Source organism: Haliaeetus albicilla, chromosome 1 (assembly GCF_947461875.1).
Source record: "Haliaeetus albicilla chromosome 1, bHalAlb1.1, whole genome shotgun sequence".
NCBI classification, from domain to species: domain Eukaryota; kingdom Metazoa; phylum Chordata; class Aves; order Accipitriformes; family Accipitridae; genus Haliaeetus; species Haliaeetus albicilla.
The window spans coordinates 72321785-72345260 of NC_091483.1; the positions used below are offsets into that span (position 1 = coordinate 72321785).

At 40.2% G+C, this 23476-nt stretch overlaps 1 protein-coding gene across 3 annotated transcripts in view; it reads left to right on the plus strand.

The window, feature by feature from the left end:
• TBC1D14 (TBC1 domain family member 14) overlaps nucleotides 1-23476 on the plus strand; it is a 75180-nt gene that overhangs the window by 16951 nt on the left and 34753 nt on the right. For 2 of the 3 annotated variants that reach the window (XM_069794182.1, XM_069794203.1), the window contains exon 3: nucleotides 6003-6123. In XM_069794182.1, coding sequence (XP_069650283.1) covers nucleotides 6003-6123 — 121 coding nt within the window. Of the gene's footprint in view, nucleotides 1-6002; nucleotides 6124-20928; nucleotides 21071-23476 lie in introns of those variants that run through there. The other variant, XM_069794192.1, reaches the window with a different exon arrangement.

The window sequence follows — 23476 nt, forward strand, 5'->3', positions numbered from 1 at the left end:
TTTTTCAAGATAATTTTGTTCTACAAAATCTGAACATTTTGAACTTTATTCACTGTTCTTGTTTTTCATCTGCTCTACTCATGAGACTGATAAGTCCTTCCAGTTAATTGGCACGACTATTCCAATTGTTTTGTCTTCTGAAAATAACCTTCTTAATTGAAAGACTAATTAAAATTTGGATGTGAGCATGCATCTTGAGAGCAGGAAACGTTGTATGTGTTTTTAACACTTGTAACAAAAATTTACCTGCAATTGCGAATTTGTTTTGGGAAATGCAGATAAAAAATTGGATCAGTCTGTGCATGAGTTGGGTCAGTGTCTATTTAATTCTCATGCATGTTTCTTTACAGCAACTGTCTCTTTTAAGAGTAAGGAACCCATTTTTATTTGCAAATATAATCTCTATGCTAGGTCAGTGTTAAAGTAGTCTACCACAGAGCAGCATATGCCATCTCACTTTTCTTTTGTTTGGAACTATCATTTCGTGCTGCTTTCCAGTAGTTTGTGTACTGTGGAACTTTGTCTAAGGAGCCGTGTCAAAATAGCACCAGCAAAATAGTTTAAAATCATCAATTTCAATACTCTAATCATGAAAACTCCTAAATCCTAAGCTTCTGTACCCTTTTATGTCAGGCAACTGGTATATCTTGGGAGTTCTGGGGAAGAAAAATACCGTGCATTGCCTGGAAGCCCAGGTGTGGGGACGGACTGTTCACACTGACAGGCATCAGTGGGTGTATGTATGTGTGTCTGCCTCCTACACCTCCACCCTAATGACGGGTACTGTGTTGGAGCCCGTCCTTTTTTTCTTGTTTCCACCTGTCCTTGACTCCCATAGTACTGAACTTTAGGGGTATCTTGAGGGGCACAGTATTGAGTCTGCCTGGCTAGAGAAGACTTTGAGACTTTTCAGGGAGGAGGCTTACAGCTGACTTTAATATCTGGAGTAGATTGGCAGCAGGAACCATGACAGCACTGTCTCTGCTCCTTTTAGTGGATAAGTGTGTATACTGAACTGGGGGGAGTGGTTGGGAGGGATGACCTTTTGAGAGGTGACTTGACGTGACTAACCTTGCTTGGGACAAACCACAGCTGAAATGTGGAAAAAGTGAATACTTGAATGCTTGTGGAGCAGCACTATGAACTTGTCACCTGGCAGTAGTTGCTGGCAGTTGTGTTACAGGCTTCCTGTCTTTTTAGAAAGAGGGTCGGACTGAACTAGATAAGCTTTCTGCTTTGGTGGTGGTGCAGGACTTTGTTTAAAAGGATAAACTTGAAAAAGCTGTAATAGATGCTGTACAGATACTTTTGGCTTGATTTCTTGTTATTGATGTGGTTCTAATATTTTTAATTTTTTTATTATTATTATTTGATTGAGGCTTCAGCCTAACAATGACAGTACACAAGGCTACATAAATCCTGGCAATATATGAATGTGCAGTATGTATGTATGGCAACTATTCAGTAAGTTTATCTTAGCAGTGCTTATAGAACCAAAACGAAGTGGTTCTTAAGTTTTTGTTAAAATATAAGGTTTTCCTGACACTGCTGAAATTATCTATTGGTATTGACTTCCTCTCTTCCCCACAAAAAAGGCAGTCGGGCAGATCAGTATACAGTAATGGTGCAGTATGCATATGTTCAAGCAAAAGATTGTTCGGTCTTTCTCCTGTATCACAGGATGCTATTTGTATGTATGTAAACATTAACTCTGGAGTTAGAATTAAATTCTCTTCAGGCAGGTAATTCCTCTCCACAGCTCAATTAAAATAACAAGGTTAAACAGCTGTCTGGTGCCAAGTACTGTTTTTAGGGGACTGTGCAAAAGTAATTTTCTCTTTGAAATGTGATCTCAATTTAACTTCTGTGCTTAGTTTTCTTAAAATAAGCAGCTGCAGACACTTAGTGTAAAATAGCTAATGCGTTCAATAGGAATGCAAATGTAATCCATGACACTTTAATGGCTCCGTACTAATGATACTGCAGACATGATGTATCATGTCAGATATTCCTGTTAATATCCCTGTTGTAAATCAGCATGATGTCCTCTAATGGTTGTGAAGAGGACAATGAGACTGAGACAATGATCAGCATGTGATCTTTTCTTTTAAGATGTGTCAACCCTTTTTACATTCAAGATCTCAATTTTTGTATCTTAAAACACTTGTAATTAAACTTGAGACCTTTTACCCTAGGATTTCTGAGCTCGTCTTTGGAGTGAAGAACTGTATGCTGTTTTTTCAAATAGAGAATTTTTGTTCCTTGTTAACCTGTGTTTTCCATTAGGTAAGATCTCCTTAAGTTACCTTTTAGAGTGGAATTTTTTTTTTGGTGAATTATATTTGCTCAGAAGTGAGACTGCTTAGTACTTTTTTTGAAAATCCTAGGGAGCTGTGTAAGCATGGGAGGAAAGGAATTCCTTTTTGCACTGTGGCAGCAGAGAAATGAAAGCTTTTGCTATGAATTATTTGCTCATATATATATGGCAGAAATCATTACTTCCTTCCAAGGGAGTTGCATATTTTAAGGGTCTACTTTCAGTCCAGAAGTCTCAAGTAGTGGTTTTATTAGGATCCTGTGGTGTTGTCTTGATGTACTGCACAGCTCTGCAGAAATCAGACCAGAGAACATTCCATAGTATTTTTTTTCCTTAAGTTTTCTAAAATTAGGTGCAGAGGGAGCAGCACCTCTTCTGCTTCTTCCATGCCAGCCCAACTGTCATGTGGTTTACCTTTGGCGTGTTCCAGTCTGAGGCAAATCAGGGTTTAACAATACTGTGTGTCCTCAGTCAAAGCAGGAACAGGTTGTAGTCTGCAGTTCTACATCTGATTGTGCCAATTTGTGGTTTCTGATAAGGTTATGCCTTTTGGGAGTTTTGAGACCTTTTGGAATGGATAAAGAGTGTGGACACCCACAAAACACCAGGACTTAGGCACAGACAGAGAGCAGGGAAGAAGAGGAAAAGGAGAGTAAGTTGCTCTGTACAGAATGGGAATTGTATATTGACCGTGCCTGATGCTTTCAGTTCAATATAAATTTTAAATTATAAAAAAAAAAGTGAACTGGAAATCCCTGAAATAGTACAAAGGGAGGAAGAGAAGCCTGGTGCCCTAGAGTGTACAGTGGAAATCACACAGACATAGAGGAGAGTGAGCTGAGCAAGTCCTGTGCCATCTGCTAGATAAACTGGAGAACAGATTACTTATTATGAAGCTCCCTCTAAAGGCAAAACAGTTAGGATTGCGGAATTGAATTGAAGGCAAATATGTGAGATTGACTTTTCAGGTTTAGTTCATCTTACGCAGGCACTTGCAGCAGGGAGCTATTATACTTTATTATTCCAATTCATCTTTATTTTTGCTCTGAGGATAAAGATGTACTGCCGCTCTTAAAGTCCCTCAGAGAAGATTGTTGCTTGTGTATACCTGTGCTAGCAACTTCTAATGTGGATAGATAGGGAGAGAAACTTGCCTGTTAGTCCTTTAATTTTCATGTTATTGCAGTGCTAATGAACTGTGGTGAAAGCCTTTTACTTGCAAAAGAGGATTTGAATGTGCACAGAACTGTCATGCAGGTGTGCCTCCTTATGGGGCTCTCTCAGGTGTCCCTGAGGCTCGAAGTTCTTGTTTTCTCTGAAGACAGTATGTAGTCTGGAATTTAGTTTGCTTGCTTCTGAAGTAGTAACAGTCTGAAAGAAAACCTTCTGCAAGAACAGCCAGCCTGTCTTGCATTGTGTATCCTATTTACCTGGAGTGGTTTTGATGATGTTATTCCTGTCATGTTTTCCTTTTTATTCTTAGATATATTTCAGAACTTGCTTGGTATTTCTCCATTTTAAATTAACTAAACATATGTATAAAAAGAAAAAAAACTCATGTCTGTCTGTTTGCATTTTATTTCCCTGGTAGCTGTCTCAAATGATCCTATAAATCCATCATCTCAGGCTGTTTTACATACATGTTACAAACTTGGGCAGGGGTAAGAAGATAATTACATGCAGAAGCCCTTCAGGGTACTAAATGCTCAGACAGAATGGATTCTTTATATTGCCAAAGTGAAGGAATTGCTGGTGAAAAGAAAGCAAATTCAACTGAGATATCTTTATTGGAAGTTGGTTTTGATGGTCTCTTTTTCCCAGCACTAGCAGTTGTAGTGGTAGCAGTGTAGTCAAACTTGTTGACTAATGCTCTAGTTAGCTTATACATCTCTAAGTAGCATTACAGCTGTAACGATGAGCTACAGGAGAGCTTCATAACACTGAAATGGAGTATGCTAGTTACAGAGACAAAGCAAATCTTTGGTTTTGATCAAGTAGTTTACCTGTGGAATTATAATTTAACGCTTTGAAAAAAGTGGAAAGATGGAAAACATGGCAGTACATTTCTACATTTTCCATGCTATTCTTCTTTAGTGCTTTCCCTACAATTGTTTCCTGTACATCTTTATACTAATTTTTATTTTGTGTGAGGTGGGATAGGGGAAAGCTGAAAGGGGTTTGTAGAAGTACAGTTACTGCTTAGCTTTGACATCAGTTGTTATTGACTTGTGTGATTTCTGTACCTAAACACTTTGTTCTTATCTTTTAATATGATAAAGTTTCTGGTTTGGGTTTCAAGGTAACTGTACCCTTGTGATATAGAAGCATGTGATCATTTGTGTAAATATATGCATATTTAAGGATGGTAGTGCTCCCTATTAACCTTATAATACATTCGAGTGCACTCTGACGTGTGTGCCTCAATTGTTTTTCTCATATTAAACATTTCTCTTGTATTCCAAACAGTACTATCTCTGTTGATGTATTTATGATATTGTTCATGTTAGCTGATCCAAAGTGGCCAGGAAAAACAACTTTTTAGTGTCGAAATTGTTCCTATTGCAGATGTGTATTCAGCGCTTTTAGAATGTGATGCTCAATATAGTTTTATTTCCCAAACTGCCACACTTTATGAATAAGAAACAATCTGTACTTGGTGGGTCAACCCAGTGGGCATTAAAGTAGTAACTGTATGGAAAAACAGTAATGCCGTTCTGGAAGCATCCATAGTATGAGGGTGCTATAGCTGCCTGCTGATTGAAGGAGCAAAAATGCTTTTGTCTCAGTGAAATTTTTTTCATTTTAAATGAGGGATCGAAAGCCTATAGTCAAGTTCCCAGAAAAACCTACCACAAGGTGTGTAAATAATTGAGCTAACCTGGAGGTATCTGAATATTCACTGAACTAGACAGTAGGACAAAAGAAAATCTGTTACTTGAATAATCCAGACATGCCGTGGGTGTAGAACATCTGTTTTGCTCTTGGAGAAGCTGACTGCTACCAAAAGCATGAAGACTGGTCTGTACTGTATGTCCAGTTTTGGATAAACATAGTTGTGGTGAGAAGATGCAGGTCTGGCATATGGCTTTATGATTAAAAACTAGTAACATCAATAGAAGTAATGTAATTTTCAGTGGCCTTATGTCTAGCTTCATGACTGTTACTATGGTGTTTAAGCGGGTTAATTTGAGACATTTCAGAGAGACTTCAGAATTAATGTGTTTTGATAGCTGCTTTTAAGGTTATTCAGGAAAAATAATCTTTTATGAAAGCAGATCAAATACAGTAGAAGGCTGCTATGTCTACAACTTTTGTGATTTTTGGTAGTAGGGTGTTGTAACAGGCGGGTGGAGAATGTTTATACAAAAAGAGGTTTAGTGTTGTAGTCTTACTGTAAAAGAGTGAGGCTGAATGATCTAGAGGGAGGGTAAAAAAGGCGGCCATTTTTAGAAAGTTACAAATGATCTTTTTTATCTACTAAAAATTCTTACTTAACCAAGTCTGTTGCCTAGTATGGTGATAATACTGCATGATGTACCTCTTGAGGATGGGAAACAGTGCTTACCAGCACAACCACAAGAGGAATCAGAGTATGTGATTGGTATACATAAGGTTAGCAAATTGTCTATCCTTCTGTTTATTATAATTAATCAACCCTTTTTCTTAATCAAACTTTTTTTTGTAGGAATTTGTTTATCAGAAAGCAAAGTGCAAGATTTGAAAAACAAAATGATGTGGGATGGAAGTTGTTTGGAAAAGTACCCCTCAGAGAAAACTCACAGAAAGATCCAAAGAAAACGCAAAAGGTATTTGTTTAATTCTGTGTTAGGATTAGTGGTGAATGTAGAAGCCAGTTAAGTTTATGATCTGTATGAACGCCTGTGAAGCCTGTTTGTTTGAGTTGCGCACAATTTCTCGGACAGTATCAAAGAAGGTTCTTCATTGAAATTTTACTTCCATTATAACAGTGCCGTTCAAAAGAATGTGTTCTACATGGTCATTACATTGAGTACTCCATGAAAACACATACCAGTTTGGTATAAAGCATTTCCTGTGAAGATTCGAAGTATGTGAAAGTGTATTTGTTTTTTATAGTCAAGCTTAGTAGGTATTTTGCAAATCTTTCAAATTCCTTTATCTTGGTCTGGCTTTCACTGGTTTGTGGCATTTGTGTCATGGACTCATCTATAAGATGCTGTTTGAAGGGAAATTGTGTTCTGCTGGGCCTTGGCTTATTTATGCTTAAATAGTAATTAAAAATACATAAATTCAAAATAGAGTGAATGTGGTAGAGTGCCAGAAACTTGTGTTGGAATGCTAGTTTCACCTATTCCTTGTTTTCTGAAGTATTTGCTGTTTGGAGTTCAAATTTTCCATGTGTGAGCCTTGATGAAAATTCATTCCTTGACTTGAAATGTTGGAACAATATAATACAGTTCAGGATAAGTGAACGGAATAATTTGTTTTTCCTTGTACAGTACAGTCCAAGAGGGAGTGTGTATTGAAATTGAAATTGTTTATTGAAGTGGTTCCCTGAATAGAGAAAAACTTTAAAAGTACCAGACACACCAAAGAATTTAGGTTTTTCCGTCTTCATTGCTGCTTAAGTAGTTTTGACGCTGGTTTTTATGTGTGTGTCTGTTGCTTATATTTGCCAGTAGTTAGATCCATGATTTGTCAAACTTTAGCAGCTGTTTCTGGGGGCTGGGGAGGGGCGTGAAGAGGTTATACAAAAACCTTTTCAGGCCTTCCTTATTGTGTCATAAGAGAGTAAAAAAACATAGTGAAAATCCCTTCTCTTTTTCTTTGCATATCACTTCTCAAGCTATAGCATTATAAAATTGTTGAAAACATAACTTTTCAGAGGACTGGTTCTACTACAGATGAACCCAAGCACATTGCTAGTGAATCAAATAACCTGCCTTCCCAATGGGGAAAGATCCTGTGAAATCCAACTATGTGGTTAGTAATTTATGAGCTGCTCTTTTGGAGAGAAGAAAACATCCTGTGGGAATAGGAAGGTTTGTATGGAGAGAGACCACATAGTAAGAACTTCAAAACCAGCTGCTGTATGTGAAATGACAATGCTGATTTGAAGGACTGTGCTGCTTAATTTAGGGTGTGTCATGTGACTGTTCTTAGCTGTAGCTAGGCTGTTAATTTAAATGAAGTTCAAGTAACTTTTTGAAGTTGTCACTATGATCAACCATTCAGGCTTTATCTACAGCTAGTCTTGATACAATTAAAAGTTCTGAAGTGTTCACCAAAGATTTTTGATGACACAATTGAAGAGGCTTAATAATTGCAGTACTCTGACACTTAGCAGTGTATTATAATGTAGTCATCTGTTCTTCGAAAAGTGGGTAAATACTTTATTAACATTTTGCTGCTGGTACTGTGAATATTTTTCCTTTAGATCCAAACTACCTTACGTCGTGAGTATTCAGTGTTCCTGGAAGAGTACAGCTTTGAATCGTTGTATTAAATTTGTTAGAAAAAAGTAGCTATTAAAGTATTATGTGGTATGGCTTCCAACCATTAGTGAGTTTCTGGAAAGATTGCAAGTCTGAAACAATTGTCTCCAATGCCTCTTGGATGACAATAACTAATCCTTTCTAATTTGTTTGGCACTTTCCTGAAGTTATTTTTGACATGTAGACTTTGAGACGTGAGTAACCCTGTAAATAACTAATCAAGCCTCACCAGCACCCCAAAGCACATCCCAATTTAGGTTATCCCTCACGGGGTGCTTTGACAATGATGAAGTAGCACTTGTCTTGCAGTTTTTTTCCCATTTAGAGGCATGCTTTTAGCCCTTTGATTTGTGCCTAAAGAAGCTGCATATGTGTAAGTGGAGGAGGTGACAGTATGTGGCTATTGGGATGATGCCTGCTGGCCAACACCAGTGCTTTCTTCTTTCGGGAAAAAAGGATACTAGGCCAGAGGAATAAATGCTGTGACTCTATTTCTACCTTGAGGTATGTATTTTATTTCCATCGTCAGAAGAGTAGGTGCTGGAAAGATCCTTATCTCATGTATTGAAGAATTTGGAGGTATGCAATGAAACGTGGGGGTTGTGGAAGGTGGCTGTGATCAAGGTAAATGGTTAGTGTCCTAATAAATTATTTCAGTGTCTGCACTTTCTCCTGTGGGGCATTAAACAAGGTGCCTAAACTATTTCTTTTATGGGTGGCTGTTAATTGTCAGCTCTTCATGTATGCTTTACTTGAAATTGGGCTTGATTTTTTTTTTTTAATTTATTTTTCTTTCCAGAAGTGCTGGGGCCTTCCTTAAAGCTCAGTGCAATGGGAGTTACACTTGCATTATGTGAAATCTACTATAAACACTAGGTGCCCTGAGAAGCCAATTGTTTGGAGATGCAGAGTTGGTGACTGTTTTTGAGCTTGAGACTTCATATCTTGATCACCAGTGTTTCACTGACTTATACAAAGAGATGTGGAAAACATTGTGGAACACTCTTTACATCTTGGACATCATGGGAAATCAGCAGGGTTTTGAACCCTACTGTCTGATCTCTTGAGCTAACATAGTGATTTGTAGCAGCAAGTCACCTGTCACTCCATAACATGAATTTCTGATTATATTACACAACTGGGCTTGTGCAGACTTGGTGAGAAAGAGTTAGACATTGCTCATGTTCTGCTGGGCACAGTTATCATGAGTATTGCTTCCGTGCCATCCCATAGTACACTTTATTCCTTCTGTCTTCTTTATGTGCAGGATTATCTGACTTCATTCATAGGACTCAGTGCTCTGACAGACTTCTTTCTAATGTTTCGTGCTGCTGACATGATGTACAAAAGAATTGTGCGTTGGTGTGCCCTTGTAACTAACTTTTTATCAGTCTGCCCTTTTGGGTATTCATCTGGATTTGTACTGAAGAGATACTCAGCACCCTGTTAAAGGGTTTCATGCCTTTTTACTGGTGTCAGAAAACTGACAGGCTTCTGAGAGTCTGTTACGTGAGATGCCTCAGGTCTGGGAAAGGGTGGAGATGTAGACTGTGCCATCCTTTTGAGCTTGATGCTTTCCCTCCTGTTCCAGTTTCTGCCTCTGTTGGTGCTGGTACTTGAAACAGGAGTTATTTATTGAGCAAGAGGCTTTCCATTCTCTGGCTGCTCAGGCTTGACTTACTGTTTCTTTTCAAGGAAAAAAAACCCAAATTATTCATACCATGGAGTCGAGGTCTTCCTGCAAATTGTGTGCTTACAGTCATGTTATTGTCTATGTGGTGAAATACTCATTAGTCGATAGATTGTAGGAGACTCAATCTGCCTAACTACAGAGGCTCTTGAGTGCTTCTATTAGCAAAATCTTGGTCTAAGTTAATTCTGAAAGGCAACTTAGAGAAAAGGTGATAAATTCTTCATTGTGATTTTTACTTGATTATGGTTTCCCATGTTGAAAAAAGGAAAAAATAAAATTCAAGTTGCATGTAACTTGTTTAGACTATCAAAAGTTCTTTGGATTATCTAAGATGCCACAAAATAGCCTGACTGTAGTAGTAGCTATGGTTATCAATTTCTGTTTGTATCAGTCCTCAAATTTCACATACCTAGGGAAATCCATTTGATCGTACTTGCTTGCTATGAAGCTATTTGTGCACAGGAACTAAGGTGACTGAGCCACCAAGCAATCCTTTTTCAGGTCAGCTTCTTTTGCTTCTGGACAGATATCAAAGAAATCCTTTGTGCCAGGTAACTAATTAGAGCCCTGTGACTATCCCACTAATTTGGCTGTAGACTCCTGTAGGGAGTTTGTTGGTATGTTAGTGGTTCCATCTTCTGATACCTTTATTATATGGATGAAAAATTATTTTTTTTCCAGAATGAGATGAACAAAGTTGACTGCAAACTTAAATAGTCTTCTGAAAGATAAGGATGATGTGTTTGTGTGCACATTTTTTAAACTTATATAAAGGGAACAATCTTTAAAATACATTTTTATTGTACATTGTTCTGATACTTTCCCCATAATAATCCTGTCTGGAATTGAAAGAAATTTGCGATAAAGAATGCTATTTTAAGATACATGCTTATGTAAAGTACAGAAGAGGAAAAAAAAGTAATTGAACTGTGAAGTGCTTAAAAATTGATGTTAGATGTACCAGTTCTTATTTCCTTCCTGCTTTCTACTCGTAAAATAAGTAAATAAATGATGAAAACTCCAGACTCTCAACCTTCAGTTGCCATTCACAAGTTGAATGTTGTTATATCATGACTGAAGATGGCTGTACATATACAAGTGAGCCAGGCACAATATGTGAAAAGTAGCATTTTTTCCTCTCTGACGAAAAGAATGGACAGGTTTTTGAGCACATAAGCCTTTTCTCAAGTGCTATAAAAACTCTTCTGACAGCACTCACTTGTTTAACTAGTGTATATACAACATAGTATCATACTCTGTTTCAACAATGTGGGAATTAAAATCAATACAGCTAAATTGCTGTTTGTCCTACCTTTAATGCTGACAATATACATGAATATTAGTCTTTTGGTGAAGAATAAATGTTGGCATATGCTAAGGTTGGATTGCTTTGCATGGTCACCAAGATTTTTTTGTATGTTTTTTATCCAGTTAAATGTTTTAAAGCTTAAAAGCTGTCAGAATAAGTAATTTCATCTGAGAAGCTGGAAGTGCATTTACAACGGAGGCTTGCATGAATCATTTTTTGTATCAATTATCTTCAGGAATCCTGCTCAAGCAGAACTGGTTATGCTAGTTGCTTTTGTAATTGATGTCTGAAAATGCACTAAAAGTCAGATGACAGTACTTCACTGAGAATAACCACCGAAGTTAAATTCTCTTCCCTTCCAATAGACTGTAGAGCTGAGCTAGGCTTTGTGGCCACTGTTTCTTTCAGGAACTCTTCTCAAGATTGACAAGAACAGCAGATGTAAATACCATATGTTTGCAACTTTTTTTTTTTCTCCCCCCAGTGGTTTTGTTAGTGAATGCTCTTGAAAAAGAAATGCCTTTAAAAATTCAAGAAGAGGCAACATTGTTCTTAGCATATCATTTGGTTGTCTTCTCATGTGATCAGTCTTCACAGAACTTGTTTGCAAATGGCCAGTCAAGATCTTGTGTATTAAGAGGCTAATGTGTATAGAGGAAAGTCAGATTTTTAGCTATATCCTACAGATGCATTACAGCTCTCTTCCCCAAAGGAGCGTCTTAAATGAATTTTTTTGTTCCTGTAGTGTAAGTACCTTTTTTCTGTAATAGGAAAATCCTTTTTTTAATCAGCATGTAATTTTTTTTCCCTTCCAAATGTGCTGTGACCCTGTGAAGACTGTTCAATTTAACTTTTAACTGTATGAATTCAAATAAGAGTTCAATGGAATGTCTTAATTTTCTTTGAGTTTCAACACCAGTAAAATTCAGCACATGGAACACTTGAGGCCTTTCAATAACAATGTTTACTCATAAATTAATGTCTAAATATTCTGTGATCTCATTTGCTGACATTCCATATCAGAATATTTAGAATTTCTAATGGCAGTTCCTTAATAATAAAGAGTAGCTATGATTTTTAACCTGGGGATTGTCATCTTCCCAAATGTACAAAGATTCCTGTTCTGAAAGCCATAGTGTGCTCTCGTGGGGGGGTAAGGGAGACTTTTTTTTTCTTTTTTTTCTTCCCCATAAGGATATGGTTTTAAATAAATGAATTGCTGGGGAGTTGGATTCCTGCCCTGAAGTCACCAATGATGAAAACAGTCTGCCCACCTCAGCTTCAGTGGAAAACTACAGGGGTTTATGTGCAGCTGTGGATAACAAGTTTGTCTGTGTGAGGCCCCAGGAGCAGGTTGCAGGCATGCAGTAGGTGGAGTGGCAGCATAAGAGCTTATAGCCAGGCTTTTCAGTACAACTTGCTTGTTCTGCCCTTACCACTACAACAAAGTCATTTGAGTCAGATTGTTCAGCCTTGATGATCACATTAATACAATATTGCTTCTATCATACAAGCTGCCAGCAGTGTGTTCCCACCCCCTCCTACCAAACTGTTTTGATTTTTTTTTTTTTTCCCAATTGTTCCTGTATTTGTTTCTTTAGAGGAGAGGGGGAGATGGAAAAGTCTCATTCTTTTTTGGTACCACTGATAAAATTTCCCAACTGGGCTGTCTTGAGATGGAGACACAATAGGATTTCTTTTAGGAGTGATGCACTACCAGGAAATAAACCAACATGATTTACCAATTGTGTTTTTCTGTAATAATTAGATCATGACTATATGTGGGATCAACATTGCAGTCAATTAAAATGAATCGTACTTAAGAGGCTTACTCTGCAGTATATGATAAAGTGAAAATGAGCTCTTGAAACAGCTAAATACATTGCTTGGCTCATACGTGATGCTTTTTTATGGGATGAAGAGTTAAGCTTCTAACAGTACTCTAGGAAAAACCTTTGTAAGTTTATTTGGGTCAGTTATTTGAGTCGATCTTCACTTGATTTTCCTTTTTTTTAAGCTATAATCCTAGTTGATTAATAAAATCACTTTACTCAAAGTCTGGTTTTTTTTGGCTTGAACCTATTAGGTGGGAAAGAGTTGCATAGCAGCAGCACCCAGCAAGAAATACTCAAAGAAATTACTACAACCCATGCTTTAGGCAGACACATAGGAGCTCCTGTTGAGAGCAGTGTGTTTTATCCAGGGGAAAAAAAATAAAACAACCACACAAAAACCCCAACCCCCCAAAATGCTCCCCCCCCCCCCCCCGCAAAAGAAACCCAAAACGACCAGAGAAAAGTCCACTGATGTGGGGAGGTTCTTGTGCAGCTCCATGTGCAAGAGCACTCCAGATGGAAGCTGTGCAGCGTGGCTAGCTGCTGCCATGTGTTCAGCTTCTGCATCTGCAGCCCTCTGCTGATGGGTGGCAGTTGTCTAAAAATACTGAGCTTTTCTAAGCATTGTCTTAACTATGCTTTACACTGTATTCGGATGGTCCATTCAGGGCCTTTTGAAGAGGAAGTGGTTAGTTAAAGTTGGCTGCTGATTCTGGCAGGAGCTAGATCTACTATTTTGGATAGAGCATTGTCTTCTGCACATACTGAGTTTATCTTTGGATAGGTCACTGGATGAATCATTGTGACTAATGGCTATAGCTGTTAATGGCGGGCTCAGTGTTCACATGTAGACTTCATTCACACTTTAAAGCTTTCTAGGTTATAAACTGTCTAGTGCGTTGTTTCTGTTCTGCAGTAGAAGTCCGAGGGTGTAAATGAGTCACTTCCTGTGTTCTCCTCCTCTGGGTTCATTTCTACTTGTCAGCCTTCAAAAAGGCAGGATTTAGATGTCATGGTGTGCCCCAAGTTCCTTTTTTTAAGAATAAAGAAACAGAAGTGGAGTTGCAGTGCAAGAAGGCATAGTTACTGTGGTTAGTCTAAAACTAACCTATGCTTATTCTTGTTGCAATCTCTAGAAATAAAGGTGTAACTAATTTTCCCACTTAAGAATTAAACCCAAAGCATGCAAGTTGCCTTAATGCACTGCTATTTCATGTCTTTCCTTCTGATGCAATTAAAAATATTTTATTGTAATCATATGTAAAGGGCATCTAATTTTTGTGAAAGTAAATAAAAATAAGTAAAGAAAGGAAACCTGTTTTGTCACTGAAGTCTTAAAATATCTTTTTTTGAACAAGAACTGTACTAAATAGATGATTCAGCAATTGCAGTAGGCTGTATTACTCTACAAAAGAGTGTATTGCCCTTGTCCTGACTTGAAAATTACCTGCCTCAAACAAATCTACTATCATATTTAAACAGATAAAGCAAGAGTAATAGCTTCCATCCACAGTAAATGAAAGGGTAATTTAATACTATGGTAGAAGGATTGTTCCTGAGTATTTTAATAATAAAAGAATGTAATATGACCCACCCAGGTATTATAATCTAGCAGAGTCTAGCTGCCAAGTGCTGCTTTTGATGTTATTGGAACTTCTTCCCTTATGTTACGAACATGTGAAAGCACAGAGTATGTTACAAACAGCAGGCTAATAGAAAATAATAAGATTTGAGTATCAGTTTTAACAGTTATGACAAGCTACAAAGTATTTTTTGAAAGGAAGTGAGGGGTTTTTCCCTCCTTTTCCAGTTAAAAAGCTTTATCTTTAAGAAGTTAAAGCTTTTATTTTAGTTTCATCACTCTCTAAAACTCCTCATAAATTGTCTGGGTCAAAAGCTGTGGAAGCTGGAGGGGTCCTGAACAGGTGTAACAGGCAGTTTTTAAATTGTTAGTTGTTATTGCCGTTAAAATGGTAGCTGCTAGTCTCTACTGAAGGGTCTGTTTTAATGCCAGTGGTATGTTTTAGGGGAAATGCAGTAAGTCTGAAGTTGTCCAGTGAGATCATAAAGTTTGACAGTCTTAATTGAAACAGTTACTTTGTAGCCCAAGCTGATGCTTAGCGTTAGGTGGAATATAGATTCACATGGCACAAGATTATTTTTAAATGCAGGAAGCCACAAATTCATGGGAAAATGCCTGACTTTTGAGGATGAAGTACACAGCTCTTCCTACCCCCAAAATTTCAAGGCCAGGGAAGACAACTTTTCGGAAGACCTGATGCATCGCTGGAAGTTTGTTCTTATTTGTTGTTAAGTGAGAATCCAACGTGCATCTGGCATTTGCGTGTCTGCTAGTGCTTATAGATAGATACTTAAACACCTACATCTTTGTGTAGCCAGTAAGTTTTTTCAGTGTAGTAACCTTCCACCATGCATGCTGATAAGCAACACACAGGAGTCTTTTGGATTTTTTTTTTCTTCCCCCCTTGGGTTTTTGAATGAAAATAGAAGTCTGTAGAGAGCCTGGAAATACCGACAGGTGCTTCTGAATGTTGCATCGCACAAATACTTGACAAAACGTTATTGTGAAACAAAGCTGGAGATAAATCCATAAAGGCAGGTGTGTTAGCCTTTAAATATTGTGGTGGAACTGCCTATCCTAACAGGAGACTAGAACTTGCATTGCTAAAATGTAAAATTGAGAAAGCTTTGCTAGACTTCAATATGTTATTTTTGTGTTAAACAGAAGTAAGCTCCCAAGAATTCTGACCCAAAGGTTTTCTTTGTCTGTCTTCCAGTTTATACATCTCAAACTTCATCTAAAATTAAAGAGGGGGGGGGGGGGGAGGTGAAGGTTTTGAAAAGCTAACTCTTACTATGCTCACTAGCAACAACAGACAAAGCTGATGTTCTTTGGCTCTGCAAAATGAAAGGAGTTACTGTGTGTGTGTTACTGGAAACCCTGAGGGTCTGGATGTAAGGATTTTAAAAAGCCAGACTGGTACTTTTTCCATAAGTGTCTTTCAGAAGAAAGATTGGGAAAATATTTCTTCAAATTTTATGTTGTCATTCTCCCTCTCTCAGAGGACACTTGATCTCATTTTTCAATGTGATTTTATTACACGGTTTTTGTGCCAGTTAATAATTTTCACATAAAAATTTTCTTTTGCTCTATTGCAAAGTTGTCTCTTTAGCATGACAAAGTTCAGTGAAACAGTTTCATTAATATTAAAGCACGGAAATAGTTATTGCTTTAAGCTAGACTATGAAGGTATGTTGCCTTTCTTCATATATTTTATTCATATTTGTGTGTAGCTTTAAAAAGCTACACTCTTTTCTTCTCAAGACTGAACCTTAAGTTGTAAAGAAAATTATATTCAGGAAAATTTACATGTTGATACAGTTTTTTGTAAAACTAAAAACAGAATGCACAAGAGTCCACCAGTCCAAACAGATGATGAGAGATAATATGCAGCACACTATCAGTATGAGTACAAAAGAAGCTTTTATTAGACACATAAAAAATTGGCACCAGTAACCACTTCAAGGGTAATTTTGGGGATCACAAAAGCAAACATGGATCTAGAAAACCACTCAAGGAGGCTTTAGTGCAATAGACTTATCGCCTTGCTTTTCTATCATTTCTAAGGGCAGACAAGTATCAGACTTGAAAAGGTCAGAGATCCTTAGGGATGCCCAAATCTTGATGAGGAAGCAGAATAGAAATTAGCAGAGGGATTTGAAAAAAGAGGGGGAAGTGAAATATGGTTAAAAGTATCAAGTGAAGTACCTTTTCTCCCACTAGTTTGGTGTATGTACTGAAGTCATGTGGCTATACAAGCCTGCATGTACTTACCTACATTGACAGCCGTTTGCAAACAAAGATAGTAACTGTATGCTGTGCTGGGTATCTGAACAGCATAATAATACGAGTTGTGCATTGCAGAGTAGATGGTATTCCTGGGTGACTTTTACGCTGCCTTGAAGATTGCAAGTACTTGAGGTGGTATTTGCAACTGATTTGAGAACTTGCAAGATAAAATGCCATATTCCTGTGACTCCTTTCCTATATCCTGGAGTTAACTGGTGCCTTGGCCATTTCAGAATGGCGTCAGCATGAAGCTGACGTGGCATAGAGAGTCTTTTTATTTCTGTGTCTCACTCAGAGCGAGGGGGACAGTTCTGACATGCTCTTCAGCCAGATTGAAGAGCATGTTATTTGAGACTAGATAGGAAGGATAAGTTTTCTTCTGCAACATCAGCACTAATGTGAAATGTTGGAAGAAAAAGTCGCTGAGAGATTATTTGGAAAGGTATGGTGCTGAGGCTATACAGAAAATTGAAGCGGAGAGATCAGTGAGTGCACAGACAGTTTATGTAAAATTATGTTTTTACATGGAAGTCCATATCTAGTGTACTCCCAGTCCCTGGAAGTGACATTTAAGGGATATGCTGAAAGCAGGTGTTGGTAGTGTTTTATTCTGGTAGATATTCATTAAAAAAAAAAAAAGTAAAAGACCCATTTAGCTTGTATTCTCTTGCTCAAGCATTCAAGCAGCTTGCCCTGCCAGAAGCCTTTCTTGTAGATGTTTCCACTTGTTTGATACTGCAGTGTATCAGATAGTATCAGTATATAGGGAAGCTGTGCACATGTTTGTATATGCAGATCAAGTTACATCCTTTTCAGTGTTCTAAGTAGTAGGGGGTTTTTTTGTTACTGTGACTCACATTGGAGTCACTTGTAACAGTATGCTGTTACAGTCTGATTAAAGATCCTGCATTTGACAATGAAAAGCCATTCTTAAGCCACATGGTTCATAGGTATGTTTTGTCTCTACTTCAAATATAGGGAACTATTCTAGGTTCCTTCCATTTTTTTTTAATAAAGCATGTCGTTCTGTGTGAACCAAAAAGCACTTAAATTATTTACATATAACACAAATGAAACATGAACCCTGAGGGTGAGAACCATCTGATACGTAGCACGTTGCACGATTAGAGGTGAGATTCCAAAACAGCAAACTGTTGCTTTTTCTTGGAAGACCTAACTTGGCCTTATCTAGGCCTAGGTTTTAAATGTTCCTTAATTTGATGCCTCCGTTGCTCAAAATATGATGCTATAAAAATATGTATGTGTAAAAACTGTTAAAATAGTCCAGTGGCTGGAGCACAGGACTGCAAAGCAGGGTATGTGGCTTCTGGTTCTCTCTTTACTGTTAACCTTTTGGAAGATGTGTGCATTATTTTATTCATTTAACTTCAGTGTGATTGCATAGGACCACAGTTGCAAGCCCAAGTTCCGTATCACCTGTAATCAGAAGAGAGAAGTAGACACTTCTCAAGGGAAAAGGGGGAAATTTCAGAGCACTTGAAATGATGCCTAAAAATAGCTAGTGTGAGGTTTTCCTCATGTGAACTGGCTATAGCCTCTTACCCTTATGTTGCTTAAGCATTCCTAATTTGTTAAGTACGGAACAGGAGAATACTGTGGTACTAACAGATGAGAAGGATGTCCTGGTGGAAGATAAAACTTCACGCAGTTAACATTATTTCAGTCAAATTCTGTCATCACATTGCTGTCTTCTGCTCTGGTATCCTTTCTATAATGTAAGAGGATTAAATATGTAGAGAAATGGGTAAAGCAAGTAGGGCTGACGGTTCTTGAACCATTAATTAATTGTAGAACTTGCCAGATCACTTTGGCAAAGTGTGCAGGGTGCGCATGCAACTTGGATTTCTCAGGTTGTTAGATCAGTAACTGATAAACTAATTGCATTTCAGAATAGTTCTGTACTGGTTTTGGAGTTACATAAAAAGCCTTCATATATATCCCTTAAGGAGTTGTTTGAAAGTTTAATATCTGAGCTCAGCAGTTTGTATTCTCTTTCTGTTAAGTTTTGAAGGGTATTATCATAATCTGATCTTTGCCTGAGGTGACAGTCTCCCTAAGTTCTCTTTTGATTACTGTGTATGTAAGAGCCTCCATTAAAATGACTTTTTTATGGCCTGGTGCCATGTCAAGAATCAGATCCTAGTTTCTCGACCTGAAGATTGTCACAGGTTTCATGATCTGCTGGTTTCAGTTAAGCTTCTGAAACAAACAGTCCTGCTGCTTGCTCCTTTTCCTTCCACATTTACATTGCCCCACAGCAGACATTGCCAGAGTAACCAAACTAATCCAACAAAACAAAAGGTTAGTTTTTAGCAGTATCATTTCCCCAGTCTAGTGTATTGTACAGTCACACAACTACTTAATGGTGGCACAAAAAAATTGCTGCGAGGGGCCAGAAGGGCAAGGGAGGGCAGTGAAGTCCTGGCTGCGTACCAGCGTAAATTTATCTGGTAAACCACTTCATAAATAAAAAGCAGGAGATTGCAGATGGAGAGATGGACATGCAGTAGAAAGCTATGAAGGAACAGAAGGGAACGTTGAAGCAATATTAAGGTAGCAGTCAGACTCAAAACCCAGGAAAAAACAATTTTCTGTTTGCTTGTGCAATCCTGGTCCAGTTCCTATCTCGCATACTGAATGAGGTGGGAAAAATCTCGTGTAACTAAAGCTTGTGCTTAACTTGTTCGAGTAGCCTCAGGTACTCTTACAGTTGCGGCAGCCCAAAAATAATGACTGCTACCAACTGTCTGTGTAATGTGTGGCTAGCTATGGTTTGAGTTACAGAGCATGCTTAGCTTTTCACCCCACAGAATTATCTTCCTATGTTACCAGGCATCACTCTCTCCCAATCAGTGTGTTGCAGAATGCATAGTTGGTTGAGCTCCTCTTTTTGTGGATCAACATATGGCTGTTTCCGGTGTCCAGGAGAGCTGCAATATCTTTCTATTTTCAGCCTGTGAAACCACAGAGATTTACCACGGGAATACTGTTGTCTACCTAGAGGTTGCTCTTCCTCATGATCTTAAGTTTCTTCTGTGTTAACAGCTGTAATTTTACATATATGTTTTTTGATATGTGCGATAATTTACTGCTTCAGATAGCTAATGAGAAAAAGCGTTAGCATCGGAGTCTGTAGTGCTTTTCATGAGCTACGTTGACTTGCGGTTGTGGTAGTTATTAGTGCTCTGACACTAGATGCTTGGATGGCAGATGTCTGCGGTTAATTGGCGGTGGCAGGAATGAAGCTGAAGTACTTTTAAAGACTGAGCTGTTCCTCGTTTGGTATAATATTGCTGCATCCATGAGCTAGATGAGAAGTCACAGGTTGAATACAACAGCTGATGTAACAGCTAGCCATTTTGAGAAAACAAGTTATCTCAGCTTTTGCAAAGCCACCTCTTGAAAGCAGAATACTTAAGTGACTTCGGTCGTTTTCAGTCTGTCCTTGCCGCTCTCATTTTGTGATTCAGGATCAGGCCTCGACAAAGGCCATGAGCAATGCAGCCTGGCAGCTGCAAACCGTAGTCAATGAGGTCGAGGAGTATGAAATCCTTAGTACAGTGCTGAGGAAAGGACAACTGATAGTTGCAGATGAATAGTTAATAGGACAAAATGTGGGTTTACCAGCGGCGGTGCCACAGCGACTTGGGTATCTCCCCCGAGTTAGGTAACAGAGCTTTGGGCCAAAGGGAGAATGGCAAAGTTAACTCATCTGGATTGAGGCAAAATACTTGACAAGACGCAACGTGGAAGTTGTCCGAACCACGGAAGAGATTTTCGTGTCTATCTTTTAGAGCTGTCTGAAGAGGACAGGGCGCGAGTTGTACTGAAAAGGCGCTTATGCTGTAGGAGGTACGTCAGCGCAGCACCGGCCGCTGTTTCTTCGGGGCTGACGTAAGGGCTGGCGAGTTCCAGCGGTGACGGAGCTGTTCGGCGCGGTGACGGGGGCAGTCTCAGCAGGGCACAGCCTCGCAAGGCCCGACGCGGGGCCGGGAAACCAGCGGGGAGCACGCAGTTCCGCGCAGTTGCAGGCCACGGCGAAGACGAGCGTGGCGGCTCTTGCACGTGAGCTGGTGCGAGGTTGCCCGTTACCCACCTCGGACCTAGGGCTGAAACGGGCCGGGAAGAGCTGCTCGGGCGGCCCGAGAGGCGGAAGGCTTGTGCCAGGTGGAGCAGGGCAAGCGCTTGCCTCCCCGGGGCCGGGGCCGGGGCCGGGGCCGGTTCCCCCGCGCAGCGAGGAGGGCTCGGGGCCGCCTCTCCCCTTGGGGCCGCCGCCGTGCGTGCTCAGGCAGCGCTGGGCGAGACGGAGAGAACCGATCGGGCGCGCCGGCTCCGCGGGTGATTAGCGGGGCTGGCGGGGCGGGGCAGAGCGGAGGCGCTGCCGCCCGCGGAGGGCGGCCCGGGCAGGGCAGGGCCGGGCCGGGCCGGGGCGGGCGGCCCGCGAGGCCGTGCGGGCCCGGGCGGCGCCGCGGCGGGGAGCCAGGCCCGCGGTGCGGGGGGCGGGCATGGGGCTCCGGCGCCGCTGCCTGTGAAGGACCGCAGCTTTCATGGTGAGCCAGGCCGCGGTGCGGGTGTGGGTTCGGGCAGGGCAGGGCGGGCAGCTGGCTGCTGGGCGCTTGGGTCGGGGGGAGGCGGGATGGGTGGGCGCGGACTTCAGCGCGAATGGGGTAAAGCCGGCCTTGTCCGCTTGTAGGTCGCCTTGCTGGGTCCGGCAGGGAACCAACTTCGCGGGAAGGGGATCCCCTTTGTGCGAGGCGGGGCGGGGCGGCGAGACCCCGGCGGGGGTGGAAGGCGGCGGCCCACGCCGGCCGGGGCTCGGGACGTTTGAGCGGGGAGGCTGCTCCTGGGAACGGACGGGCGGCCGCCTCCCATCCCCGTCCCGTCCCGTCCCGTCCCGCGCAAGGCGGCTAGCGGCGGAGCGAGAGCCGAGCGGTCTGGTGCCTGCCACTCCGGCACCTGGCACGAATATTTCGTATTCGACTTCGTCGGAGGGTCGTTACCTTCGAACAAACAGCACCAAAACAAGATGACCTTGATAGAGCAGTTGGTGTTCCTGCAGGCTCGGCCATGCCGTGCTGCTCGCTGGTCCCCGGGGAGGCTCGGTGCGTGTGAGAAGCCACACAGCCCTCTCCCGCTTAGCGCGGTTGATCTTTTTGGCACTTGCCCTGTGTTCTGGAGGGTCACTTGTGTGCCTCTGCAGAGATGGTTTAGGATCCCTTTGCAGGTTAGCTGCTCGAAGAATTGCAGCGGATCACCACAACTCGAGCTTCTTGCGTCTCAACTGCGAAGCGGCCAGGTTCCACCCGGAATTAAACTTGGTTTCGGGGGTGTGTGCTTCTGTGGGATTTTTTGTTTGGTTGGTTTGGGGTTTTTTGTTTGGGGTGTTTGTTTTTTTTTTAAATCGGTGCTTTAATCTACAGCACGCTCTCTTAGAACATCTTCAAACACTAGTTCAGCTATTGTGGCTGAATGTTGAATAGGTTAAGATGAAACCTGGAAGAAAGCCTAAGTGATCTCAGCGATAAGGATGTATTCTAAATTGTAAATGACCAGCTCATCCTAAATTGATCCTAAAATTAACTTGCAGCTACATCAGGTTAGTAACCCCTAATTACAGTACAGGATTTAAACAGATGCTGAATTATTTGTACCTGTGAGAGATTTGAGGCTGGTTAAAAAATAAAAAGCTTAAAATGAGCTATTGTGTGGTTCAGCCTATTGCAGTATGCCTGTACGTGCAAATACTTCTACTTGCTCAGTCAGCAGATGCTCTTAATATGAGTTTGTGGAGGCTTCAATCTGCTTCATTGCTGTATCATACATTGTACTCTGTTTGAAATTGCATTCTCTTCGTACTGGAATAAAAGATCATTTTCACAAGCTTTTGTCTTCTGTGAATTTTGGGTGGGTTTTGGTTTTGTTGTGTTGGGGCTCGTGGGTTGTTTTTTTTGTTTATTTTTTAATTTTCCCTGATTAAAAAACAGTCTTGTAGATAACGACTGTCACCAACAGACAATTTTATTATTTTTTGGCTGCCACTGAAAAGGATGAAATTACTACAAAGGACTCATACTTGTAATCTGATAAAATGTGCCACTCCCATTTTTGTGCTGGTCTGGCTTCTTTATTGTAGGGTAGTGCTGAGTAGAACATGTCAGTGAATGCTTGCTGAAATGCAGGGTGGGCTTTTGCTCTTTTAAGAGGTTTGAATAACTGTACTAGTGTGCCAATACTGTAACTAGCCACGCATATTCCAAAATAAAGCGTTCCTTAACCAAGAAATTCTTGGAAGAATGATATGCTTAGTGCTGGTGTGGAAGACTTTGTGCTTAGCTGAATGAGATTTCCAAGTTAATTCTACTGTACAGAATAAAATCCCCATTGCAGCCCAGTGTATACAGTTTTTCTCGCCTTCCAAAAGCAATTTTGCTCTGCAGTTGGCTTTCAGTGAAAGAAGACCCTGAAAATAATTTTCGTAAACCAAAATTAAGCAGTAACTTCTATTGTAATAAGCATTGGGTGCATGTGTTTTAATGTCAAGTTCTGTGATGCTTTAGGGAGATCGATATGATGATGTCTGCATATTAGCAGTTGCTTGTGGATGCAAAATGGTTTTTCTTTCACTAGTAGTGTCTCAAAGGAGTAAAAATGTTAGATTTAGGGTCAGGGTTCACCTTGTCTGTGGAAACAGTAATAGAGGTTAATATTTGATGGTGTTAATTTGTGAAAAATAGCTAATAATAAAAAAACAGTCTTCTAATAGAAACTGGGAGAAAGTATAGCCATTTGCTTCTTTCCTGTCAGCACAGTGGATATAGTCTGCAGTTGATGGTGCAGCTGAAGCTCATTATGATGATGCACTCATATACTGGTCACTATCAGCGCTTGCAAGGAATTATTAATGCAAGAATAATGTCTTAGCTGTCGATCACAATACCTTTTTTACTAGATTTCTT